Below are 21,582 nucleotides of genomic sequence, written 5' to 3' on the forward strand. Positions count from 1 at the left end.
TTAATGTTTTTCAGTATGCAGGAAATGTAACATTGGAAGGCATCCTGGTCATTTATTGGGGTGTAAAGAGACCCATTCGGTTACAAATACAAGATGAGAAACAGATATTTTCTAATGAGTCTTCAGTCAAATCACCAGACCCCATCAGTCCACCAGGAAACAAAAGGTTTGTGCTATTTATTTTGTTATCTCAGATTCTGTGTATAGATAGATAGATAGATAGATAGATAGATAGATAGATAGATAGATAGATAGATAGATAGATAGATAGACAGACAGACAGACAGACAGACAGACAGACAGACAGATAGACAGATAGATAGATAGATAGATAGATAGATAGATAGATAGATAGATAGATAGATAGATAGATAGATAGATAGATAGATAGATAGATAGATAGATAGATAGATCAAGGCCATAGATTTGGCATTGAGAGGGGATGTGTCCCCACCAGTATCCAGCAATTACTGAAATATGTCCCCACCAATAATTTAATCACCTTCAAAATAAAATAGTGCTCCGTCAACCCTTAGTAACCTTGTCATGCAGAAGGGGTTCAATCAAAACACATAAGGACAGTGTGATTGTCTGGGCCTATTTATGGCTGTACTTTCATTAGAATGTGGTATGGGACAAAACAATCAATTTTCTCAGTCCTCCTTCATTGTACAAGATGTGGACATACTGAAAGTAGCAACTTTTCAAAGAGTCAAGTTTTTAAAGTCAAGCTTAATTGGAGTCCAACATACTGTAATAATATTAACCAAGGCTGTGCAATTATGCAAAAATAAGTTTATATAATAATAATCGGGGTGACGCAGTGACACAGTAGGTAGTGTTTTCACCTCACAGCAAGAAGGTCACTGGTTCAAGCCTCGGGTGGGTCAGTTGGCGTTTCTGTGTGGAGTTTGCAAGTTCTCCCTGCATTCGCATGGGTTTCCTACGGGTGCTCTGGTTTCCCCCACAGTCCAAAGACATGTGATACAGGTGAATTGGGCTGGCTAAATTGTCTGTACTGTATGAGTCTGAATGAGTGTGTATGGATGTTTCCTAGAGATGAGCTGCAGCTGGAAGGGCATCCGCTGTGTAAAAACATAGGCTGGATAAGTTGGCAGTTTATTCCACTGTGGTGACCCCAGATTAATAAAGGGACTAAGCCGAAAAGAAAATGAATGAATTATTGCAATTGTTGTTGTTGTTGTTGTTTTGCCACAATAGATATTTTGATTTAGATTAAGAGCAATTTTAAAGTTTGAACCAAAGTTCAATTACACTTTGAAAAAAAAAAAACTTAAAAAAAATTACTCTAACAAGTTACAGCAAAATGTTTAAGTCAGTCCAAGGTCAACTCTAAGGTTATCATCTGGTTCTTACTTTGTCTCTTTTTGATCATTTCTGGTATTTCAGAACAACAAATCAACATTCTTGGTATAAAAACTTGCTATTTACAGTATTTAATGACATACACTGGAGCGGTGCAATGTCAGTTTGCAGGTATTGCAGTATATAGACTCAAGATTAATAAAGCGACTAAGTCGAAAAGAAAATGAATGAATAATAATAATCAGGATTAAAAAAATTAAAGTTTTTCTCAGTGGCTTCAGTGCATTTCTTACAACACTCTTTACATTTAAACAATAGCTAATGCATTTCTCAAAACAATTTGTACAAACTGCAAAACCTAGTTGATAACCTGCAAAAGTGTATCACTCATTCCATTAGCTCATTCCTCAAAAAAGGTATTCCTGTCAATGAAAGTGTCAGTGTCATAAAAGTCCTGACACCATTGTTTATGAACAAGTCATAGTCATATGGCTTTGCCATATTTTCATTATGACAGTTTTCTCTGTACATTTTTTCCAATGCAAAAAAGTCAGATTTTGGTGACACTTCCTGTTCAAATGCTCAAGACAGCACTTTTTTGCAGTATTATATACTACTTGCCCAGCCTAAGTACAGTAAAGCTACACTACAGTAACTACAGTACTGTAAAACTACAGTAAAGTTAGACATCACTGCATTTAGTGAGGTATCTGAGTACAAGACACTGAATAAGTATGTTTCATATTTTTACTGCATATGCTCATTTCTATTCTAATGTATTCACAACATTGTACCAAAAAATAACACCTTTATTTTCAAAAAACATAAAACTTCCTTTGGGTAGAGCTGTGCACAACTGTAAACATATTGCAGTGCATATTGGAAATGAACCTATAACATACATAGGTCTGTAAATCATTCATGAAATTGTTCAATTTATAAAACATTTTCATATATATATATATATATATATATATATATATCAACTTATAGATCAACTTTTTTAAAATTTTTTTTATAAAATTAGATTGAAAGATTCTGACAACTAGTTTAACATTTTGGCAAAGCAGTGACGCAGTAGGTAGTGCTGTCGCCTCACAGCAAGAAGGTTGCTGGGTCGCTGGTTCGAGCCTCAGCTCAGTTGGTGTTTCTGTGTAGAGTTAGCATGTTCTCCCTGCGTTCGCGTGGGTTTCCTCCAGGTGCTCCGGTTTCCCCCAAAGTCCAAAGACATGTGGTACAGGTGAATTGGGTAGGCTAAATTGTCCGTAGTGTATGTGTGTGTGTGTGTGGATGTTTCCCAGAGATGGGTTGTGGCTGGAAGGGCATCCGCTGCGTAAAAACTTGCTGGATAAGTTGGCGGTTTATTTCGCTGTGGCGACCCCGTATTAATAAAGGGACTAAACCGACAAGAAAATGAATAAGTTTAACATTTTCGTATGTAATGACTCAAGTAATGAAAGGAGGACTATTAGTTTTACATGCAATGACTTTTTAGCATTCAAGTTTAGTTAATTTTGACTAACATGACATAAGCTAATGATAATGTTATAAACAGAGAGAGTTGTGAAAGCAATTGATGCATGTCCAAAAGCTTTTGCAATTTGCTGGAAGGAATGAGAAACTGCTACTATGATGTGCACAAATAACTAATTGTTTTGAGAAATGCATTAACTGTCAGGCAAATGTAAATAGTGTTGTGAGAAATGCACAAAAGCCACTGAGAAAAACTGTAAGTGTTTGAATCCTATATTTATGTTTTTTAAAGCATGAAAGAGAATTAGTGCTGTTTTAGGCTTTGTTGAAGATTCTGTCTTATGTTTTCTAATTCAATTATGTGTTTTTTGATTCGATCAACTGTGCCATTAGGGGTATGACACGATGGGGAGAATTTGACAACCTTCACAATATTGCTGAACTGGAGGAAGCTGGATCACCTGAAAATCCTACTGAAGGTTCAGTTTCTTTAACATTATTTGATGTTACAGTAGAATTTGGACTATGGTAACACATCTGATGGATCATATATGGTATTTCAGAAAATAAATGAATAAATATTAATTTACTTGAACACTTGTTTTCTTAGTAGAACATTAAAAAGGATATTTAGGCAAAATTGTGATTCTTGGTGAATAACAAAATACATATTCATGCAAAACAAAATTAATACTGTAATAATGTTTCCCTGAGAAGTTATAAAGGAAATCGATCAGTCTGTGTAACAAAGATCACAAAGAAGAAAGCATAACATTTAATCCATAGCTTTTAGTGCATCTATAAGAGTTTGGTTGTTAGGGATGGCCCAAATGGACTTAAAAGATTTATCACAATGTTTTTTGGCATTTGTGATAAGAATATCAATGGCAATATAATTCATATATATATCCACGAAGAGATCTTTTTATAAAATAGTGGAGAGTTATTCAACCCTGCTTCTGAATGCCCACTGTGGAGTGGAGCTCAGCAATAATCAAACACTAAAGCAGCTAATCAAGATTTTCAGGATCATATAAAATACACATATCAGGTATAAAATAGATGTGCTAAAGCAGTTTAAGGCTCTTATTCATAGTTGAAGTCCCCTGAAATACATGTCAATATTATTTATGTTTCATTCAAACTGGACACAAGAGGACGCCATAGTGCATAATCTACTCATAGATTATTAAGGATATCAGATAGGCTTCTACTGAGCAAATAGGAGACACATGATAGCAACAGATAACTGAATCAAACGTGAACACAATAAAAAAAATCATTGTAGCAATATATGAATTATTTATGTTCTTTAAGCCATCCTAGGTTTTGTATAAGGATAAATTATACTTATAATGCAATCTAATTGACGTCTGCTCACAAAAAAAAGACACTCGACTAATGTCATGAAGTTTATTAAGTACTTAAGTCAGTAAATCTTAAGTCAAAATAAATCACTGCAAATACTAAGTGTAGATTTAATTGTAGTTATTACTATTGTTAGTCTATTTTTTCCTGTTGTGAACAAATAATAAAATATCTCCCATCTTGAATGAGTATTAATTCAGTTTTCATCAGTTTTATCATTTCTTTAAAAGTCATGTTCAATATTCTACTGAAGTAATAAAAACATTATAGATGGCCTAAGGATGATCAAGCTAACATATTTACATTTTTGGGTGAACTATACCTGAAAAACAACTAGTGTACTACTACATTTAATAAATGACAAGTTGTTCTGCATTAAAAAAATTACTTTCATATTTCATTAACACAATCTACACTCTCTTCTAGACTACATCGTATACGAGACCATGACTTTAAGGCCATCGCGGACCATGCAAATCAATGAAGATAGTTCATATCTGATTCGCACCATGAGCGACGCCTCGCTGGTGAAAATGAGGGTGAAAAGTAAGAAGATGATTGAAAGTCAAAAGAACAGAAACCATCGCTTCTCCATCAATGGACACTTCTACAACTATAAGGTCTGTAGTTTAACTGCAATGATCCAAATGTCAAGCTTGGAGCTGTATGCAATCTATGAGTAATACAGTGTTGTTGTTTATCATAACACATAAATAATACATGAATACAATATTTTTAAAAAGCAAATGTGTTGGCTAAAAATTTGACTTTGAGAGGGTTAGATGCTAAATTCAGAAATGACACTTGTGGTCAATTAGTGAAATGCAGCAAGTAACTTACTGCTTGTTTTGAATGTTTCTTTATGGTGCGTTATTTATAATTTGCAAAGCACAATTATGAACATGTCATCTGATGTTTGAATATGTCTGTTATGTACAGTGCAGACAATTTTGCTGACAAAAGTTACAAACACAGCCTTATTAAATAAAGCTGTGGTCATGCAGGCAAGGATCAAACAGGAGCAGGCTGTAGCAAAATGGGTAATCCAAAAAAGTAATCCAAAAACAGGTCATGGCTAGGAATGGCTGATCCAAAACTGATGTTTCAACGTGGTGATGAGATTGCGAAGTGCAGGTGCTGCTCCGAAGTGTTTCAAGACATCCAGGTCATGTGACTAAAGCAAATCAAATAATTGGGGCATTTACCAAGTTTTTCAAGACCTGGCACCCTTGGCAAATCTCAAATAAAAAATCGCACAGTAAAAACCCACTCACACTTGTACTAGTGAAGAGTGCACAGGCATATAACGAAACTGTGCTGCAGACGTCCCAAGTTCAAATCCTAGCAGTACAAAAATTCAATAATTGTGACTTGATGTATTTTATTTACATTTTTAAAGACCAAAACAACCGATTTTTTCAAAAAGAGTTCATTCAGATGATAGACTCATGTTACAGCAAAACAGAGCAATAAAAACTAAAATTTTAAATGACTAAAGTTCAACTACACTTCCCCTTGGATTTGAACCCAATATCCCTGTCAGGAACACTGCCCACTCCACTTGTTCATATGTGAGTTTTAATTACTCAGTTCACTTAATACTTTCTTTGCTGAAGTGGTTTCAGACCAATACCTGAAAATGACTACCAGTTGTTATTGTAAAGATTGTTTTTTACATTTTTTAAAGCCTTGACACATTTTCTTCGATTGTTTTACTATTTCTCAAAACTTCACTCTGCTCACCGCCAGTTGTGGCAGGCGACAAACAATCAATAATGCAGATTGGTATTGGTATCAGCTGTAGAGTGTAATCAGTGTCCATGTTGGTGCAAAACATGATAGGAGTTGTAGTCTTGGTGAATAGTGAAGCAGAAAGTCCCACAAGTCCCACTGATAATTATGACAATGTATTTCACAATGTACAATTGTTTCACGTGAGCAAATAAAGTTTAAAATCAAGAAATTTAATTGCCTGCTTGTTGATGCTTTGGCACAAACAAACTGTGTGTAGTTGCTCTTAAAGTATGAAGAGTTCTGATGCAAAAGCCGCTAAATGCCACTTCAGCCAAAAATAAGATAATGACATCGAGTAAATGCTTTAGGCACGCAGTACACTATCAACAAATAGATTTGCTTCAAACCATATAAATCGCAGCATCAGCCCATTCAGAAAAAGCAGTTTGTTGTAAAAAACCACTAAACGCCACTTCCCTTTGACAGCAAAAGCCGCTATGTCCCAAGAACCAATCAGAAGGCACAAATCCAATCACATGTTTTCAATGTAAGGGTGCACTGATACTCCAGCTTTATGAGGACACTGTTTTATTCCGCTTACTGTAACAAGTTACAGCAAAATGTTTAAGTCAGTCCAAGGTCAACTCTAAGGTTGCCATCTGGTTCTTACTTTGTTTTTTTTTTATAATTTCTGGTATTTCAGAATAACAAATCAACATTCTTGGTATAAAAACTTGCTATTTACAGTATTTAATGACATGCACAGGAGCGGTGCAATGTCAGTTTGCAGTTATTGCAGTATATAAACTCCAGATTCTATTTATTCCACAAACAGAGTTTGATAAACTGGATGAGCCTGTCCGACTGTCATGTATGGCAAATAAAATCGTCCCGTACCTCAAAACTCTGTGCATTATAAGAAAAAGAAAACACACTGTAGAGAAGTTAATGCATGCATCCACAACGGGTTTTTTTCGCAGTGACGCTATTTTGAATGAGTCCGATTCACTATACATTAAACGGCAGCTGCGTTTAGATGCGTTTAGAAGCTGAGTTAAGATGCAGAATTTTTTTTATCCCACGTGGATAGGATAAACAAGAGACCAAGACCTTAAGTATGGTGAGAATGAATGAATGACAGTTTCTAAATTTGTCTGAGAGACATCACCTTTTTGCCCAGTAGGCCTATACCTTGTGATTTATTTGCTAATTTAAGCTATTTTTAAAAGATATAGTGTATAAAACTGTACAGTATTTATTAAATCTAAATACCAAATATCAGAAATGACAACAGATTGTTCAGATTTAAATAATGTCAATTTTAAGGTTAATAATTAATGCACTTGCTTGACAGATTTCATTCATTTTCCTTCTGCTCTTTCCCTGGTTTATCACAGCGGAGTGAACCGACGCTTACTTGACAGATTTAAGTATTTTTTAATTTAGGTGGTTTGTGTAATGTGTTTTATGTTTGGTAAAATAATTTCTAACAGCATCTTTAGTGATTTTCAACTAATTACACTTTCTTGTCCCAGTAGGTGGATTTAGAGGTTTCTACAAAAAAACACAAGTGGATTTAGCTGGTTTTGACTCAAAAGAAAATTCACCTTGTTAAAAACCAAGGAGTTGTCTAAACTGACATTTATGAAAAAAAACTTCTGAACCTAATCAGAAGAGCCTGATAGAAAACGCTCATTTACAAGAAAAGAGGTCAGATGAAACTAGAGGGTTTTGCATCTGAACTCTTCATATGTTTTTATACTTTTGTTATACATGTACAAATACTTTTTGCTTCAACTGCCTTTCGTGGGTCAATCCAACATGGTAAAATAAATGATTGCTGATAAATAATGGTTAAATAATAAAAAATAAAAAATAACATTTTTATTAAATTATCTTATGGCAATACAATTAATTCTGGTGACTCTTAAAAAAGTAATATGCTGATATATTTTGTCCTTTAATGAAATTATTAAATTACTGAATTCACCTATGATACAAAATATCTATATTCATAAAATATAACTAAACAAACTGTATTAAAGTAAACAATAAAAACAATTTGGAGTAAATAAAACGTAAATAAATAAACTTCCTAACCTATTACTTCCTTTCTTCTGTAGAATTTAAAAGAAAATTAAAAAAAAAATGTTTAAATTCTGAACACACCATTTTTCCTGATTTTTTTTTCGATGACTTTGTTATTGTTTTTTTTTTATAATTCTCTGAGTCATTTTGTTATTGTAGACATCTGTTTTCACACCATCATTTGGAGCAACCACAAATGTGCACATTAACAGCAGGATGACGACACAAGAGGTCATTACACAACTGCTACACAAATTTAAAGTAGGTACATGTATTATTACTGAAGGTTCGATACATAAGAACCACAGAGTTTACAGTTCCATTTAATTTTCTTTTTGCAGGTAGAAAACAGTCCAAATGAATTTTCCCTCTACTGCATTCATCAAACTGGAGGTATGTAGAACCCTCACTTTATTCCAAATCATACAAAAGCTGAAAAAAAAGCTCAATCATTGACACCACCATTATTAAGACCAAACCAGAAAATATACAAAACAAAATGCGTACATGCTTTTAGGGTATTATGCTTGTTCAAACTACTTAATTAAAATGAGCTAAAACAACACAATTCTTGAGATTTCATTAGGACAACTTGTTTTATGTTTACTCTACAGAAATTTGTTGAAAGTGTTAAGGTAACTAAATGAATTTGTGTTGGGGTAATATGAATGAATTGTGTGGAACCCTACATTTTTTAGAGTGTATCCAAACCCAAAAAGTATCAAATGAATATAAATATAGATTAAGCTATATGTATAAGATAAGTATTAAAATGAATTTTATTGGATTTTCTAATGACAATATCATGCCTTTTTCTTTTTCTTATATTCTGTGCAAAATTCTTTACAGATACCCAGTCCTTAAAGACAAAAAAAAAAAAAAAAAAAAAAAAGAATGAAACAAGTATTGCACTGTTATCTGCCAGACTTTTTAATCACAGTATTACTTTCTAATTATGGCTTCATATGTTTTCCCCCTTTTTAGCTTTCTGATCAAGTTAAGTCAGATATGTTAATGAAGTGAATCATCTGATTTCATTAATTGTCTCACATTTTTCATTGAGCAGGTGTAATATTTATTAATATTAATATTATTATTCAGATTATTATATTTACTAAATGATAATCCTTCCTGCTCATTCTAGTGTGTTAGGCTCATGATTAGTGCTTGGTAATGTTACAGAGCCTGGCTTTTCACTGTTAGCTGCAAACTAGACTAGAGGCTGCTGCTGCTGAAGAGCTACAGTACAGAAAAAAAGTTCAATACATAAACGGTGGTTTGCAGACATCATTGTTTTGCAATGCTCCTAACTAAATTATCGTTAACTTATCGGGCTCTATTTTGTCGGTCCATGCGCAAAACGGAAAGCGCAAAGCGCAAACGCATTCAGGGCGTGTCATAATTCATATTTTCTACTATAAGGATGGGAAAATCCGCTTTGCGCCGTGGCGCATGGTCTAAAAGGGTTGAGTTTATTTTCTTAATGAGTTTTTTTGAGAATAAACCAATTAGAGTCTCATCTCCAATTCCCTTTAAGAGCCACCTGCGTCGCGCCATAAGCGCATTTGCTATTTACATGACGTAAAGTAAGTTCACTTTCCCTTTTGCTCTTGTGAATAGGAAAACCTTAACGCACAGATATCAATTAGCCTATAAATAATTAATTTAGTTTGTTAAGCGCAAATATTTGTATCTAAACTTTTTCTAAATTTAGTTCTAATTTCCAGCAAACTAATAAATGAACAATAATAACGAAGTGTGGTCAAAATACTGAGTTATTTCCAAATACACCTGCTATGCCCCATATTGTCTAAACCTAGGTGGACAAATCTAAGCTTGTTTTTAATAAAACAAATATAAATATGGATATAATAAATAATACTGCTAATAATAATAACATTTTACAAAAGCAAATTGAATGAACTGAAAAGCCTCCCTAGATGAAGAAAGTAAAGGCAGCGGTTTTTAAATTCATGTAGGGTAGAAATTAATATGTTTTATGAAATTTTTATCATTCATATTTATATCCTATATATATGGATGATGGGCAGGATCACTGCGTTGCTTGCTTGGGGGTCCAACATGTTAATGCAGTGCTTGCGGGCAGTTCTTGTCGTCACTGCGATGCCATGACTGTTGCGCTATTGAGATCGCGGCTAGCCCTTGTAAAGGGGCGAACCACCCCAGCCGTCCCCTGCACTGCAGCGGGCACTTGGGCACATCTGAGGGTTTCAGCGGGAGATAATACGCCGCCCACGGACCCGCGGACCTCCCGCTCCTCCAAGCGCTCCATCCAAGCTTCGGGCGAGGGAAGCGATCTGTCTAACCAGATGGTAGCCCTTACGCTCGATGACACCGGAGACCAGACATCCACTGCAACATCGGAGGGTGGGCTTTCATTGTCCGATGATGATCCAGACCCGCTCGCCCCCTCCGGGCAGGTAAGCGCTATCAAGACGGATCCTGAAACGGACATGTTAGCTGTGCTTTCCCAGGCTGCTTCGGTCGTGGGGTTGGAGATGGTTTATCCCCCAGCTCCGCGGCCGGACCGACTAGATGGGTGCTACGTAGAGGACCAGAGGGCGAAGCCTTCGAAGCCTCTCGTCCCCTTCTTCCCGGAGGTGCACAGTAGGCTCACACAGTCTTGGAGGGCACCTTTCTCTGCCCGTGCTGCGTTTCCTCCGCCCTAACCACTCTTGACGGCAGAGCGGCCAGGGGGTATGAAGTGAATCCGCCTTCTTGGCGGGCTCCGCCTCATCAAAGCCTGTAGGTTATCTGCCTCCCTCAGAGCCAGAGCTTACAAGGCTGCGGGCCAGGCTGCTTCCGCCTTGCACGAGATGGCCACCTACCAGCACTACCAAGCGCAGGTGCTGGTCGAGCTGCACGAGGGTGGTTCCAACCTAGGCTTGTTACACGAGCTTCGCACCGCAACTGACTATGCTCTTCGGGCCACTAAGTTCCCTGCGTGTTCGTTGGGGAGGACAATGTCCACACTAGTGGTCCAGGAGCGCCAACTCTGGCTAAACCTGGCTGATATGCGCGAAGTTGATAAAGTTCGCTTTCTTGACTCCCCCATATCCCAGGCTGGCCTGTTCTGCGACACCGTCTGTGAATTCACCCAGCAGTTCAAGGCGGTGAGAGAGCAGTTGGATGCGATGGGCAATGTCATCTATCGGCGGGACCGTAAGCCCGCTCCGCCCGCCGAACCATCCACATCTGCTGCTCCTCGCCGAGGGCGTCCGCGAACCGAGCGCGTCGAGCACCTCGGAAGCAGACAGCCCCCCCTGCCCAGTGCACCGTTAAGTCCGGTAAATGGACCGCGAAGCCTCCCTGAGACAGGTCATACGGAGAAGAGGAAATTTGCTCTTTCCATCAATATAAGAGCACACAATATCAAAACATCAATATAAGAGCACTTTTCCGCTTCCCCGGATGTGAGAGCACGAACCCTGCCAGTCCGGGATGCTCTGCTTTCCAGCTCGCAGGCTCTGTGCACTTCGCCAGTGGCTCACGAGCACTGGGGGGACGGTCTCCTTTCCCCCACTCCTCAAGCCCCCTCTCCGGAGTTAGGGTGCGGAGTGAGACCAAATCGCTCGCCTCCAGCTCTTCCGCGGGAACCTCGCGCTTTTTCGGATCAGCACACCCACTCTGTGCTGCCCCACTGCTGGTACGTCAGCGATTGTAGCAATGAGTCCATTAGCGAGGGCTCTGCCTGCCTGGTTAGCGCGGCCAGCCCTTCGTGGTGGCTCATATGCACAATCAGACTTGGTTATGCAATCCAGTTCGCGAAACGGCTCCCCAAGTTCACGGGTGTGTATTTCACAAGGGTCAGCCCCCTGTCCGCCCCTGTCTTGCGAGAGGAGATTGCTGTCCTCCTGGCAAAGGATGCAATCGAGCAATTGATTATGTACAGAGACATGGTGCTCAGGCACCTCCACCTGTTGGGGTTTCAGGTCAACGGAGAAAAGAGCAAAGTCGCCCCGTGCAGAGAATCTCTTTTCTCGGGTTGGAGCTGGACTCGGTCACCATGACAGTGCGCCTCTCCGGAGAGCCCGCTCAGCTGATGCTGAACTGTCTGAGAGAGCTCGACAGCAAAATAGTGGTCCCACTGAAATTATTTCAGAGGCTCCTGGGGCATATGGCATCCGCAGCTGCTGTCACGCCACTCAGATTATTACATATGAGACCATTCCAGCACTGGCTTCACGATCAAGTCCCCAGACGCGCATGGCACGCGGGCACACACCAAGTCTCTGTTACTGCGCTGTGTTGCCACGCCCTCAGCCCTTGGAATGACCCCTCGTTCCTACAGGCTGGAGTGCCTCTATGACAGGCGTCCAGTCATGTTGTTGTCTCAACAGATGCTTCCAACACGGGCTGGGGGGCTGTGTGCTGCGGGCATGCAGCTGCGGGCCTGTGGAAAGGAACCCAGTTGCATTGGCATATCAATCGCATGGAACTGTTGGCAGTGTTCCTCGCTCTCCAACATTTTTTTCTCGTGCTGGAGCAGCAACATGTGCTGGTCAGGACGGACAGCACGGCGGCGGTGGCGTATATGAACTGTATGGGGGTATTCGCTCTCCCCGCATGTATCAGCTTGCCCACCGTCTGCTCCTCTGGAGTCTTCCGTGGCTGAAATCACTAAAAGCCATTCACATTCCAGGCAAGCTCAACCGTGCAGCCGATGCGCTCTCACACCAGCCCTTACGTCCTGGAGAATGGAGACTCCACCCCGAGTCTGTTCAGCTTATATGGGCGCGATTCGGGGAAGCCCAGATCGATCTGTTTGCTTCTCCAGAGAACGCTCATTGCCAGTTGTTTTTTTCCCTGATCGAGGGCTCTCTCGGCACGGATGCAATGGCCTACAGCTGGCCTTAACTACACTTCCACCAGTGAGCCTGCTTGCACAGTTAATGTACAAGGTCAGGGAGGACGAGGAACAGGTTTTGCTGGTTTCGCCCCTCTGGCCCAACCGGACCTGGATGTCAGAGCTCTCACTACTCGCAACGACCCTCCACTGGCAGATCCCTTTGAGAGAGGACCTACTCTCTCAGGGACAGGGCACCATCTGGCACCCTCGCCCTGATCTTTGGAACCTCCACGTGTGGTCCTTAGACACGAGGAAGACTTAGGTAACTTACCGATTGCGGTGGTAAATACCATCACTCAGGCTAGAGCCCCCTCCACGAGGTGCGCCTATGCCCTGAACTGGAGTCTATTCACTGAATGGTGCGAAGACCCCCAAAATTGCCAGATCAGCATTGTGCTTTCTTTCCTTCGGGAGAAGCTGGAGAGCAGGCTGTCGCCCTCCACACTCAAGGTTTACGTGGCTGACATCTCCGCTCATCATGACACGGTGGCTGGCAGCACCGTGGGAAGGCCCCCCTCTCATGCCCTCTTGGGATCTCACCCTCGTTCTCACAAGCTTGCGTACTGATCCCTTTTAGCCACTTGAATCATTACCTTTAAGATCTCTGTCCTTGAAGACAGCTCTGCTGGTCGTGTTGGCATCTATTAAGAGGGTCGGGGACCTGGAGGCATTTTCAGTCAGTGACTCGTGCCTGTAATTCGGGCCGGATTACTCTAACATTATCCTGTGACCCCGCCAGGGATATGTGCCCAAGGTTCCTACCACACCATTTAGAGACCAGGTAGTGAGCCTGCAAGCGCTGCCCCCGGAGGAGGCAGACCCAGCCCTTTCCTTACTTTGTAAAGTTAGCGCTTTGCATATTTATCTGGACCGTACTCAGAGCTTTAGATCATCTGAGCAGCTCTTTGTCTGTTCTGGCGGTCGGCAGCAGGGAAGTGCCGTATCGAAACAAAGGTTGGCCCACTGGATAGTGGATGCCATTTCTCTCGCTTATCAGAGCCAAGGCGAGCCGTGTCCCCCGAGAGTGCGTGCGCACTCCACTCGGAGCATCGCATCCTCTTGGGCGCGTGCACGCGGCGCCTCTCTAACAGACATATGTAGAGCTGCGGGCTGGGCGACACCTAATACATTTGCAAGGTTTTACAATCTGCGAGTGGAGCCGGTTTCCTCAAGGGTATTAGGTAACCCTTGGTGATTGAGGAAATAATTCATGAAGGTGTTGAAACACGCTTGCTGTGCCACTCTCCCTAACACGGAGATACTTGTGCCTTTTTATCTGTCAGTCAAGTTCCCTGTCAGGTGAGGCCTGCAGATTCCTCTGAGGCCCCCAGCCCTGACTCAGCGGAGAGTCATTTGCTGGCTCACTAAGTTAGGTCTGCCCGCTGGTCAGCCCCAGTTTTGGGTGTAGGTGCCCGCTATGCGTGATCCCCACTAGGCGATCCCATATGCTTATTCAGCCACGGTGTAGTCCCCCCTCACAGGCGGACCTGTTTCTTCCCTCTCCGCTAACCATCTTATTATATGCGTACTCCCCCTTTCAGGGCTAGTCCATATGTATTTTTTGTCATCATATCTCCCCCATTGGGTAGCAGATGGCCTCCACAGCGTCCTCCCTATCGGAACTGCACGCTTTCCCAACGTACTGTTGTATTTTCCTAGAATTATCTAGACACGACTTTCTAAAAAAATATATCTAAATCCGTAAAACTTCTTTGAAGTGGGATAAGTAAGGGCCAGGGATCACGTTGGAGGACCGCACCTCTCTTTGATGCCTAAGCGCTCAGGCTATGCCTGGCTATCCTCTCATCGGAGGCGAAAGTAAGGTGCAGTCATTATGGCGTTTTCCAGAGATTTCCCCATTCATGAATTAAGTAAATTGACTGATAACATTAAAGTTCCCCTTCCGAAGGGGAACGCTCTGATTACTAAAGTAACCCTCATTCCCCGAGGAGGGGAACAGAAATGCTATTTAGCATCGCCATAATGACTGTTCCTTAGCTGTAGTTCAGTCTCTTCAGCTTAAAAGGATGGCGTGTCCTTGCTTCACCTGTCCTTATATGCGGAGATAATTGGCAATAAGGCACATGTGCGCAAGCTTACGCTGCCAATTCATTGGCATTTCATTGGCCCATTGTATATTCTTTCAGACGATTGGCTTTCTGAAACGAAATCCCCATTCATGAATTAAGTAAAGTCACTGATAGCATTAAGTAAATTCACTGATAGCATTTACTTTAGTAACCAGAGCGTTCCTGCCGCTTGTTTTGGTGAAAAATGTAATCGGCTTTTTTATTTTATTTCTGGCCTTTTCAGTGCCACCTTTGTGCTTTTTTGCTATCAACTGCCCCCCGCTGCCAAAAAAAGGACCGGCCCACAGGGAATACTTCCAGTCTTCCCGATTAGCCAATCTGGGCCTGATGTCAATTGATTTTTTATTTTATTTTTTTCTTTAATATATTTTCATTTGTACTCAAACAGAAGCAACAAACTCAAATGGATTTGAAACAAGTGGGCAATTGTTTAGTCACAATCGCAACAGTTTCGCAACTATCGCAACTATCAGCCTATTTATACATGAGCAGGGTCAAAAACTGGACAGGAGATTACTCTAGTCAATTACTTCTAAATTAAGATGTTTGTTGTTGATGCAAAAATCTTGATAGCATAAGATTCCAGCAAAAATCGAAGGGTCAGCTAGACTGAACACCACTCTGATCACTTATTTGGACCTACACCTTCTCCACACCAGATACTCATTGTGTCTCATTGACACTCAAGATGCTTAGCCAGAGGAGAATTGGTCACCCTGTCTGAGTTTAGTTTCTTACAAGGTTTGTTCAAAACTGCCAAAAGATTTGATTCCTTGCCACTGTCACCTTTGATTTGCTTGGTTGGGGCTGGAGCTGTGCTTAGGTGGAGTTGCTCTTCAGTGGTTCTTCAGCAGTTATATTTGCATTACAATGACCTAAATTAAACTGAACTGAACTTTGCTATTTATTTGATTTGCTGGAATGTTCCAAGTTTTTAAATATTGTCATGGCATTTTATTATTTATGTAAATAGAATAGAAATAAACATTCATTGAAAAAACTATATATTATAAGGCTGCTTTATTAGTATTGGTTTGTGGCTGGAAGGGCATCGGCTGCGTAAAGACATATGTTGGAATAGTTAGTGGTTCATTCCGCTAAGGCGATTCTTGATAAATAAGGGACTAAGCCTAAATAAAATGATTAAATTTATTCATGAAAGTTCATGACCCCTTTAATGAAACCAAAAGCTGTGAATGCCAAGTGTTCCAGGACTAAATGTACAAGTTATGTGGAGTGAACTACGAATGTGAACACGCCCAAAGTCTTCAGTCACATTTCTGATTATTATATCCATCTTTTATAGAGAAGAGAAGGTTGAGCAGTTCAGACCTGCCCTTGTGGGAGCGTGTTCTACAAGGACCATCAAACTTCATTATGAAGATGTTCCTCATGGATACAGACGAAGAGGAAATTAGTCTTGATGTAAGTCTAGCTCTTCAGGTATTACAGAAAGTGTATTTTACTCAAATAAGCAAAACTAACGGGCCATTGCATTGATTTAACAGGTAGCTCAGTACCTCAATTTAGAAATGCCCATTTTGAAGGTTATCCTGCAGAAACTGGAAGAGCAAGAGAATCTGGAGATACAAAGGATAAAAGCAAAGTAAGTCTAAGGGTGTGTTGTTGTCTTTTTACAACTTTTACTTTCACAGTCATTCACTTAAAAAAATAAATAAATTGTATATAAAAGCATCTTGAGAGTGTGGTGAAGCCTACAGTATTGTTTAAGTGAGCCAATAAGTCAAGTTATTACTGCCAAAGAAATTCCTCTATTGATTTTAAAGATTATAATACACAATATAATTCAGTAACATTACACAAGCTTATATACAAACAGAAAGTTCCAACAAAGCCAGAGAAAAACATTTGTGTCTCAGAACAAAGCTGCAGAAATTCCTTCTTTTATGTATCTGTTTTAGAACAAATTAGATCAGTGATTCATCTGAGATGTTCACTTGCTTACTAACTAAATGTGTTGAATAAATAATTTGAATTAATGATTCTGTGATTTACTCATTAAAAGGAATTTTCACCCAAATATGAAAATGCCTGCACTATTTTCTCACACCCTAGTGGTTTTTGACTTTTATGAGTGTCTTTCTTCTCTTGAACCTGAACCAATATTTTCAGAAGATTGTAAATTGCTTTTAGTTCAGAGTCACATAGAACTAACAAAAAATGTAGTAGAACAGATTGCATTCATTGGCAACACTTTTACAGTCTGCATTTGCAGAACACAAGCTGATTCCTTTATAATCGTTGTCCATTCTGCACAGTAACCACTGCTTCCTTTGGTGATTCTAAACATGTTTGAAAATCGATTCAGAATAATTAGAGAAAGACTCATGATGCATGTTTTTTTTTTTTTCGACCACTCCTACTACCTTTTAGTGTCTAAACCAGCCCACTACCAACATACTACAACGACATTCCTAGCAAAATGTTTTTTTAAAAATAAAATCCCCAAAATATTATATCCAATTTGTTAATGTCACATCTATAGTCCACAGCACTTACAACATGATTGTGGCAATTACTTCATTTTATGATTTTTCCATAAAAGACTTAATCACTATATAATTTATTTTGTTACACAGATACCAGAAGGAAAGGAGTCTCTTGTTGCAGTGCTTGAGGAAAAAAATGCCAGTTAAAACCGAGACGACTGTATAAAGAAGTCTTGGCAGTGGGAAACAGTTTTCCATGTGAGATCAACCACGAATGAGAAACAGTAAAAAAAAAAAAAAAAGAAAAGTGCATGCAGGACATAGCTTTACACTATTATGTTTGTGGTGTGAGTGTAAATAATGTAAAATAGATTTTGCATAATGGAACTGTAATTAAACTATTTATCTTGTGAGAGACCAAATAAAATGCTGGTATTTGAGTAGCAGTTTGTTTGTGAAATAACTACTGTCGTGCTCTGTTGCTGTATTTGATCTGTGGTTTGGGGAAAAAATTCCATTAGGCTTACTGTAGCTTTCTGGAAAATGTCTGTCAGTTTATTCTGGGCAAAATGCAGCACATAAAATCACTTATAATTAAGTCATTACGTAACTTGTTTTTTAATAGTTTAGGAATACTGATGTCACTTCATGAATCTGAAGACATTTTATTAAAAAATAAATAAAAGTGGGTTCTAAACAAAATATTAAATTGCTTTTAAAAGAAGATTATTTCAATCCATGTTGTATAATCTTACAAAAATTATACAGAAGCTACTGGATATATCACAAAAATGCTAGCAAAACAATGGGTCATCAATATCCAAAAGTGCAAAACTATACAGTATCAATTTGTTGTTAAAGTGAAATTCAAGCGGATCTTTTGCAGATCATTTTGTGCACCTCATGGTCATCATTCATTGGGTCCATGGTGACCTCAAACTTGCATGTCAGTTGCTGAAAAAAATACAATAAAATAAATATTTTATTAAATTACAATGGTCATTTAAAAAAATAAATAAATAAAAACATCGCAGCAACAATTTTATGCACATGGGTCAAGTACAGTGTCTGTACCTAATTAAATTGACAAAAGTAACTATATACATAGAAAAACAATCAAATTAAACGCTATTGTAAAAATAATAACATTTTGACATATTTCCCAATCATCATTTATGGTAAAAGTCATATATAAAGATGCTCTAATAAATATTCAGGTAAGCTATATTTTTTTCGATAGTCTACAGAACAAACCAACGCAATACAAAAGTTTGCATATTTACCCTACCTTGCCTACTTTAGCTAATTAACCTAGTTAAGCCTTTAAATGTCACTTTAAGCTGTATAGAAGTGTCTTAAAAAAACATCTAGTAAAATATTATTTACTGCCATCGTGGCAAAGATAAAATAAATCAGTTATTAGTTATTAAAACTTATGTTTTACTAGATATTTTTCAAGACACTTCTATACAGATTAAAGTGATATTTAAAGGCTGAGCTAGGTTAATTAGGTTAACTAGGCAGGCTAGGGTAATAGGCAAGTTATTGTATAAAGGTGGGTTGTTCTGTAGTCTATCGAAAAAATATAGCTAAAAGGGGCTAATAATTTTGACTTTAAAATGTTTTTTATTTTTTTAACTGCTTTCCTTCTAGCCGAAATAAAACAAATATTATTAGACATACTGTGAAAATGTACTTGCTCTGTTAAACAAGTATATATATATATATATATATATATATATATATATATATATATATATATATATATATATATATATATATATATATATATATAACAATGTATTGGGCAACAATGTATTGGGTAAAGCATGTTTCTTTATTTAATTTTTTTTAAGAAAATGACAAATGTTTTATAAATGTTTTGAGGGATATTCCGTCAATTATTAATTTCTTAACTCTTCTGCAGTTAAAACATTGGTATTTTTTGTCTAAAAATGTATAATGTCTGAAAACATGGCAAACATTGTGTTTGTTTTTGCAAAATTAAAGCTTTTTTATTTTAAACTAGGAAGAAATGTTAAACAGCTACAAATAAACCCCATTTTCCTCTTTGATACATTTGAATTTTTTGAATGGATCCAAAGAAACGTAAACAAAAAATCAATAAATCTTTAATAAATCATAGAAATTCTAAATATTTTTAACTATTTAAATCTCATAAGTTAATAACAACTAAATTCTGAAATAATAATAATAATAATAATAAATAATTAAATATACCTTTTTTGCCATGAGACAAGTCTCAATGTTTACACCTTCCGATTTGTGGCATTTCGTTTTTCCAATAATGGCCTCTATTTTGTAGTTTATCCTATTTGTAACCTGTACAGAAAAGTGTGTTATTTAATGTGATTAAAATACATTTAAAGCACACGTGAACTGTAAGAACCCATGAAAGCTGTACCTGAGTGCTAGCTGATGTGATCTTAATGAGTTTGAAGTATTTCTTTGCTCTGGGCTTGCTGTTGAATTGCTCTACAGCTTCTTTCGCTGCTACTTGAACATCTTCTCTGTCCGGATTGGCATCAGTCCATCCACCAAGCAGCTCCACATTTCCTGAGAGACACAGAGACAGAATGTTAATCACAGCACTTGCTCTTCATGACATGAATCAGCAATGGGTTTATGAAAAAAAAAAAATTCTCAAATTATGTACATTTTTTAATAGCTTTTTTTTTCTATGGTTAGCATGTTAAAGCACAGTTTCCTCTACTATACTACAGATGCACAAATATTTCAAGAATAAAGATGACAAGAACAACAAAATTAACAAAAAATGTTAATGAAAAAATAAATATATCATGCAAAATGTTAAAACCATCATTTAAACACCTAGTTGTCGAGAAAAAAATAATAATTTTCAATTAAAAAATAACTAGAACTGAAATCAATAAAATATTGTTATTGATTAACATAACTAGTTACAATGTTTAATTCTAGTTACTAACATCTAAAATTAAAGTCAATAAAATAATGAAAACTAGCTATAGAGCCATAAAAAACATCAACATAATGATTAAAGAACATATATAAACACATAAATACATTAAAGCTAAATCAACTAAACAATTTTATTAAAAATAAGAAATGATAAAATAAATGTTTTAAAATAAAATAAATCTTAATTTTACAAAAAAATAATTCAGCTTGTTTAACGTGATGTAAGATATCTTAGTACTAAATTATACTAAATTTACTATAACTACACAACTAAATTATAACATAACTAATTACCAAAGCCTATACAATAAGATCAATAAAATAACAAATATAAGAAAAAATCTGGCACGCGCTAAAAAAACAGATGTTATAAATATAACGACTAAAATTATAAAATGAAAATAATAAAAAGTAACTTATGGTAATATCATCTATTCTATATTGTACAATAGCTGCTGCAAACATCGACGCAACTCCTGACAGTCTACAGAAATGTAGAATAAGACATTTAATTAGCCTAATAAAACAAATACGGCCCCTAATGTTACCACTTACTTGCTACAACTACCGCCTCCTCCAGAGGCTGGTCAGCTCTGCTCAAGTGAAACAAAGGGAGAAAAGACACCAAGAGAAGCAGGTAGATGTCCATGTCTCCAGCTGCGTGTGTCCGGCAGAATGAGGTTCTCTGTGAATATGTGGCCGCTTTTGGAAACGCAGTCCTAAAGATCTTGACGCACCCCGCGGCTCCAAATGCGCCCTTCCCCCGGGCGGAGCTCCGTCAACGCCCAAACCCGACAGTGAATCAACACAGACGGTGAGTCAGGGTGGAAAACACACAGTCCGCAATCCGCAATTGAGTCAAGTGTGTGTGAAAGTGTGTGACCTGTGACAGTGAACTAGGAAAGAAAGGGTAATCTGCTTAAATGCCGTAAACCCCGGCCTTCTGTCAGACTGACTTTCTATAGAATACTTCCTGTTACTTACAGGTTAAGATTAGTTTAACAACGCTTGACGGAGAACCAACGTCACTCCTACTTTTCACTACTGCTTAGTGTATTTAAATTTGGTTATTTATACGTTGTAAAACTAAGTCGATTTTGTTTCTAACTTAGTTCGTCATACAAGCTGTTTTACGTCAAATTGCAATGCAATTTAAGTTAAAAGTACCAATGAGGTTAATTTGATGCAACAAAAAATGCTATCTAATTTTGTGTGTGTGTGT

The 21,582-nt window shown here is 38.1% G+C and overlaps 2 protein-coding genes across 6 annotated transcripts in view; one reads left to right on the top strand and one right to left on the bottom strand.

Annotated features, from left to right (window-relative positions):
- rassf6 (Ras association domain family member 6) overlaps positions 1–17,839 on the top strand; it is a 48,701-nt gene extending 30,862 nt beyond the window's left edge. For 3 of the 5 annotated variants that reach the window (XM_087269740.1, XM_087269738.1, NM_001045339.1), the window contains 8 exon segments: positions 15–166; positions 3,193–3,278; positions 4,594–4,787; positions 8,149–8,250; positions 8,331–8,382; positions 16,256–16,374; positions 16,458–16,555; positions 17,550–17,839. In XM_087269740.1, coding sequence (XP_087125866.1) covers positions 15–166; positions 3,193–3,278; positions 4,594–4,787; positions 8,149–8,250; positions 8,331–8,382; positions 16,256–16,374; positions 16,458–16,555; positions 17,550–17,625 — 879 coding nt within the window. In that variant the 3' untranslated portion in view covers positions 17,626–17,839. 5 annotated transcript variants of the gene reach the window in all.
- Positions 17,840–18,001: 162 nt separating this feature from the next.
- Positions 18,002–21,230, bottom strand: si:busm1-57f23.1. Its single transcript, NM_001004512.2, is given in 4 exon segments — positions 18,002–18,353; positions 19,641–19,742; positions 19,825–19,976; positions 20,916–21,230. Coding segments are annotated over 4 exon segments (435 nt in total). The 5' UTR covers positions 21,010–21,230; the 3' UTR covers positions 18,002–18,266.
- Positions 21,231–21,582: the final 352 nt, after the last annotated feature.

The sequence above is a fragment of the Danio rerio genome, chromosome 10 (assembly GCF_052040795.2).
Source record: "Danio rerio strain M-AB ecotype USA chromosome 10, GRCz13ab, whole genome shotgun sequence".
Lineage (NCBI taxonomy): Eukaryota > Metazoa > Chordata > Actinopteri > Cypriniformes > Danionidae > Danio > Danio rerio.